The sequence below is a fragment of the Budorcas taxicolor genome, chromosome 19 (genome assembly GCF_023091745.1).
Source record: "Budorcas taxicolor isolate Tak-1 chromosome 19, Takin1.1, whole genome shotgun sequence".
NCBI classification, from domain to species: domain Eukaryota; kingdom Metazoa; phylum Chordata; class Mammalia; order Artiodactyla; family Bovidae; genus Budorcas; species Budorcas taxicolor.
The window spans coordinates 35981068-35987067 of record NC_068928.1 but is presented as its reverse complement, the minus strand read 5'-3'; the positions used below and the strand labels follow the sequence as shown (position 1 = coordinate 35987067).

The following is a 6000-nucleotide window of genomic DNA, read 5'->3' as shown; positions in this document are numbered from 1 at the left end:
TTCCTGGCCCAGTGTATATCCCACCTCTGGGTCAGGAGCAGGAAGGTCACCCTGCCAGGGCCTTTCCCCCAGTGTTCTCTCGCTCCTCTGGAGGAAGGGGCATGGCTACACGGAGACACTGCGGATCTGGCACCCATGCTGACCTGGCACATGTGCCGCCTTGGTGCCCAGTGCCTCTTTGCCTCGCCAGGTCCAGAGATGGTCCATCTTCTGGGCATTCTGCACCTGCATCTGGGTCTCCAAGGCCTCAGGAAGGGCCTGGAGAGAGAGGTTTACTTTACATTCACACTTTGGAACAGCATGGGGCAGAGGTTCCAATGCCCGAGGCCACCTGGAGCAGAGACGGGAGACTGACGCTTGGGATGTGGGGGTACCAACTGGAGCCCCTTCTGAAGCTGACATCTATCCTCAGCCAGTACTTGGGCCCGCGGGGGCCTCTGCACCCTTTGTCCCAGCTACCTCCCCTCCGCCGCGGGCCCTCTCCTCCAGCTGGCATCGCTGGGAACGCGGGCTCCCCTGGCTTCAGGCCTGCAACCCGGGGCGGGCAGGGGGCGTAGGCCAACACGTGACCCCCCCGCGCCAACACGGCTCGCGGACGGGAGAGGGGGGGTGGCCGGGTCTGACCTCGCCGCGCAGCTGGCTGCCCCTCTACGAAATCAACAAAGTCTTGCGCCTCCAAACCCAGGCCCCGGGTGGTTGGGAAGGGAGACCTGCCTTGGGCAGCGGCCGTGGACGCCCGATCAGGAGGGAAACCAGGGCAATTCTTCGAGGGTGGGGGTAGGAGGGGGAGGGCTGCGGGTCCAGGGGAAGGTGGCCCGCGAGCAGGCTCTTCCTCCATGCCTCTCTCGGCCTCGCCTCGCTCCGCCCCGCCCGCCCCGCACCGAGTCCTCTGAAACCCATAGGCAGAGGCGACCCTCCCGCCTCCCCGCCCGCTCCGCGCTCGCCCCGCCTCGGCGCACTTTAAAAGTTTTCTCTGGCCGGGACGCGGGCGTCGCGAGCCATGGCTGTCTACGTCGGGATGCTGCGCGTCGCAAGGCTGTGCGCCCGGAGCCCGAGGGTGCTGGGGGCCCGGGTCGGCCTCTCCCGGTCTTGGCAGGAAGCGAGGTTGTGGGGCGTCCGTCCTCTCAGGTACGCGGCCCTGGAGGAGAGGGACGGGTCAGTCCCCTGGGAGGGGGTCTTGGGGATCCTTCAGAGCCTCTCTGGGGGCCGATCGCGCTCAGGCTGGGAGGTCCTCGGCTGCCCCACCTCCGGGTGGCGCACGCCAAGGAGAAGGTACCCCCGCACCTGGCACTCAGGCAACAGGAAATGCTGGCCTGCCGACGCAGACTGGTGGCTGCAGCTGGTGGCTGTCAGGGACCCTGCACTGACTCTGGGCTCTGGTCCGGGGCTTTAGGCTCTTCCATTGGTGGACACACTGACGACCAGAAGTGGGGCCTCTAGCAGCCTGTCCTGAGGGGGAGGGGCAAGGGCAAGGCCTGCGCTCAGTCCCCAGGACACTGGCTCTCAGCTAGACCCCTTTCACTGATAAACTTGGGGACCTCCCACCCCATGTTGTCCACCCCAGGCCACTAAGCTCTGCAGTGTCTGCTCTTCTCCCCGACTGCTAACACTTCTTGGCTCCTTACTACCTACTGGGTCTGTTTTCTTCTATCCTCAATGCAGAGGGTGGGATGGGGGCTGGCAGGTGGAGGATGTGCTCTGCAACAGCAAAGTAAGTTAATGGTACCTCCGTGTAAGTCTGCAGTTGTGAAACTGTGTTGTTGAAGCAGAACTGGGCTCCCACTGATGTGGTCAGCGGTGGCTTTTACCTTCAGCACCCAGCAGAGGGAGGCCTGGGCACCGATGAGTCTGCCCTGCCACCCAGCTAGGCCACATACTAGGGCTGGGGTCAGGACACAGCTTTGAACACCAGGTGGAGTGTAGGCCTGGGCATGGAAAAGGGACAAGAAGCCGGAAGAGGTTTCTTGTCTGAGAGAACTGCTTGTTTTAAAAAACAAAAGGAGGAGGAGGGAAGTTGGAGGGAGACTGCAGACTCTTCTTGGGCTGGAGTTCCAAGATCACAGTGTTTTGAACATGCTGGTTTCTGAAGATGGAAAGCATATGCCGTGCTTTCGTGTCACCAGGCCTAATTTCCTGGGGAAACCCAGTGGCTCAAGGCGCGTCAGCAGATGGGATTCTGATGAAGAAAACAATTCTCCTCTAGCTTGGTCACTCACTACCTCCCGGGGCCTCCCTAGGCAAGCTCTGCCATGGCTAGCTTGTAGCCTCCAAGCCTCACCTCTGGTCTTCAGAATGCTCCTTAGACTGTGAGGGCTTTCCTTATTTACTCTCCAAAGCGAACATGTTTCAGGATGCTAGGTCAGGCCACCTTTGACCACATGGCATCCTTCCTGACCTTTGACTTTATGTGTAGATAAAGCAGACCTCTTGCCTGCCTCAGGCTTACAATCGCGGATTAGGGGCACCAGGCCTCAGAGAAATTCTGACTCTGTCAGGAGGAGATCCATGGAGAGAAAGATTGCCTTAGCATTTGGCCTAATTCCCTTCCATGCCTGCCACTGCCTTGTGCTTAAGGTGTTACCTACTGACTGTGGTGGTTTAACCTGATTTTGTTCCTACTTTGCCCTTAAGAAACCCTCAAGAGTCTCAAGCATTCAACAGATATTCCTGAGCGCTTACACCATGCCAAGCACAAGGTGGATGCTGTTGTTACAAAAGCCAGCAAACTCAGTCTTCCAGGAAGTTGTAGTCCAATGAGGGAGAAGAGAAGTCAGCATGATCACTACTCACTGTTCTAGGTGCCATGGTGTGAAAAGCTCCTGGACGTCTGTACTTTGCTGTTTCTGATCTGGTCACATACAACCTGCTTTCTTTCTTTCTAGAATTTGTTTATTTATTTTTTGGCTGTACTGGGTCTTCGTTGCTGCACACTGGCTTTCTCTAGTTGCCACAAGTGGCGGCTACTCTCTAGTTGCAGCGTGCCAGGCTTCCCATTGTGGTGGCTTCTTTTATTGGCCAGAGCACGGGCTGTAGGCTCACGGGCTTCAGTAGTTGTAACACATGGGCTCAGTAGTTGCGGTTCACAGAGTCTAGAACACAGGCTCAGTAGATGTGGTGCACAGGCTTAGTTGCTCCATAGCATGTGGAATCTTCCCGGACCAGGGGTCAAACCGGTGTCCCCTGCATTTCAAGGTGGATTCTTAACCACTGGACCACCAGGGAAACCTTAGACTGCTTTCTTGCTGACCAACACCCTATGCCTGTTACTTATCAGATCCCCAGTTTTGCCTGTTAGGAAAAAGCAAGAACTTTGAAGCTAAACTGCTTTGGGTTATAGCCCTGGCTCCTCTGCCTACTTGCTACATGACTTTAAGTACGTTACCTAACCTCGGAGCCTACGTGGAGTTTGTCACTAATGCTGCTGCTTGCTGTACTGACAAAGGCTTGCTCTTCTCAGTCTTTGTTTGGGGGGCAGGGTCGGTCCCTGAGAACCTCCAGATGGGGTCTGTGTAGAAATTTCAAGTGATTTGAAGGTAGGAGAGGAGTCCCTCAAGAAAGTGTCCTCTTGCTTGCGTCTGGTTCTCTCTCATGGCTAGTTACCAAGATGTCAGCCTCTGCCAGGCCCAAGTCTAGCCCTTGGATCTGCTGGACAATCCCTTATTCACCCAAGTCAGGGCTGTCCAGAGTCTTTTTTCCAGAAGGAAAGAAGAAACTGTTCATTGCTCTCCAAACCTCCTGAACTACCAACTCCTTCCCCTTGTCCACACACCTGCTTCCCCAGGGAAGGCAGATGATCTAATTTGGAGCTTCAGGCACCCTTGGAGGACAAAATCCGATGCTGATTCCTGGTGAACCTGTGATAAGCAGGTTTCCTTCAGACCTCTAAAACTGGCCTGGGGCTGCCTGAGAGGCAACTGCATCTGGGGTGTTGGAAGCACTCAGAGGTGGTGAAGACAGAGAGAACCACGGCTCAAGCCTCTCAGAATTGGGTGTGACCGTCAGTGGGGGTGGCGGGGTGCCTCCAGTGACTCAGGGCCGGTGGTTGGGGCAAGGGTGTGAGTGGGCTTCATGGAACACCCTCCAGAGGGATGACTGTAATCAGGTGGGACTGGTAGTGGAAGCTATAAAATGATGTCCCTGTATCAGGGGATTATATTAAGCTAGGAATTATTTTGGGTAGAAATCAATATACAAAAATATGCTCTTCTCATAATCTACCGAAGATGATTAACAAAGTATTTGGAAATGATATCCCTACTCATTACTCCAGTCTAAATGTAATAATAGAAAATGAACTATAAACTTGGACACTGGACCTTGTAATCAGTGAATGGTACACAATGGTTTTAGTTAAGTCTCCTGCCTTGCATGCAATCGGTATGCAATCTACTGTGGAGGTCCAGTGAGGGATACAAGGATGAGTAAACTTGTTTCCAGATACTTCTTTGCCTAAAAGGGATCTGCAGATAAGGATCACAGACCCACTGATTCAAGGCAGTAAGGGTGCTCAATCAAAGCAGGGAAAAATCTGATAGGTGGGAATGGGATTAGGTTAGACTTCCTAAAGAAGTTGGAATTTGAGTCTTATCCCTCCAGTAACAGAGCTGTGGTTTGAAGGATGAAGCCTATATACTTGTATAAACCCTTGCCTGTGCTTGAACTCTTTAAACCCTGGGTATGAAGCCCTCCCAACATCCCCACATTATTTATTTATTCAATCTACAAAGACTTTGGAACCAGACAGATCTGAGTTCAAAAGAATCACTTTCTTGCTTTGGGACCAAGTTGAACTTAAGACTTTTGTTTTATGTAAGTTTTGTTTTGTACTGTTGTGAGAATTAAATGAGGTCACATAAGAAAATCCATAACCCACAGCCTAGCACTAAGATTTTCAACCCACGGCATTGATGAGACTATGATACAGATAATACTTATGAAACAGTGGCTTTGCACATTCCTACAATGACCCCAAGGCCCACATGTTAGAGCCTTGCCTGGAGAGTAGGAGGAAGACAGTTCTCGCAGAGGCAACTGCTTGAACCAAGCTGTGGCTGCTCTGTGTTGGCAGACCTATCCATGCTTATGCCGAGTGTCAGTATAAAGGGCTGCTTTCCCCCACCCCCGATTATATGCTGAACAAACCAAAGTACAGAATATAGTTTCATCTCTTGAAGGGGCTTTTGCTAGCGGATTGTCCTGATAAATGACGGGTACCACTAACTCTGCCAGGTGCCTCTCCCTTAGAAATAAACAAGCTGTTTTTCCAGTTTGGAAAGCAAGTTCTGTGACTCTCATTGGCATGTATGTGTTTTTCAGTTTAGGAGTCAGGTGGCAGGAAAGCAAACCCAGCCTTAGTATGGCTTAGTTCAGTATCGCTTTAGGCAAGTCCCTCAACCTCTCTGGACCATGGTTTCTTTGTAAAATAGACCACTTGGACTAGAAGCACTTTACAATATTTCTGCGGACATTTTGTGATTTCTAGGGAGGCTGGGCTTTGAGGCTTGGATCCCCGAATCCAAGAGGGCTGTGGTCGAAGTTCGAAGCCTTCAAACTTATATGAAATCTTAATTGTGCTTGAACCCTTACGAACTCATCCTAACCTCTGGACTCTCTGGTTTTCTCTAGCCCTCTGTGAGTGAACAGAAAACATTGAGGGATTTGACCCTAGAAAGCAAAGATCTAAACCTTGTATGTGGGGTTTTCCTGGTGGCTCAGATGGTAAAAAATCTGCCTGCAATGCAAGAGATGTTGGTTTGATCCCGGGATTGGAAAGATACCCTGGAGAAGGAAATGGCTACCCACTCCAGTATTTTTGCCTGGAGAATTCCATGGACAGAGAAGACTAGTGGACTACAGTCCATGGGTATCACAAAGAGTTGAGCATGACTGAGTGACTAACACTTTCACTTTCTTTTTCAAACCATGTATGTACCTTAGTGATGCCACCAAGGGCAAGTGTTCTGAATCAGCCTTCACCCTTGGCTTCTGTGTGCTTTCCCC

At 52.3% G+C, this 6000-nt stretch overlaps 1 protein-coding gene across 1 annotated transcript in view; it reads left to right on the top strand.

Moving 5' to 3' along the window:
- The first annotated feature begins 915 nt into the window (after positions 1-915).
- ACSF2 (acyl-CoA synthetase family member 2) overlaps positions 916-6000 on the top strand; it is a 32089-nt gene continuing 27004 nt past the window's right edge. The window contains exon 1 of the mRNA XM_052657597.1: positions 916-1128. Within this exon, the coding sequence (XP_052513557.1) occupies positions 1001-1128 (128 nt within the window). The 5' untranslated portion in view covers positions 916-1000. The remainder of the gene's footprint in view (positions 1129-6000) is intronic.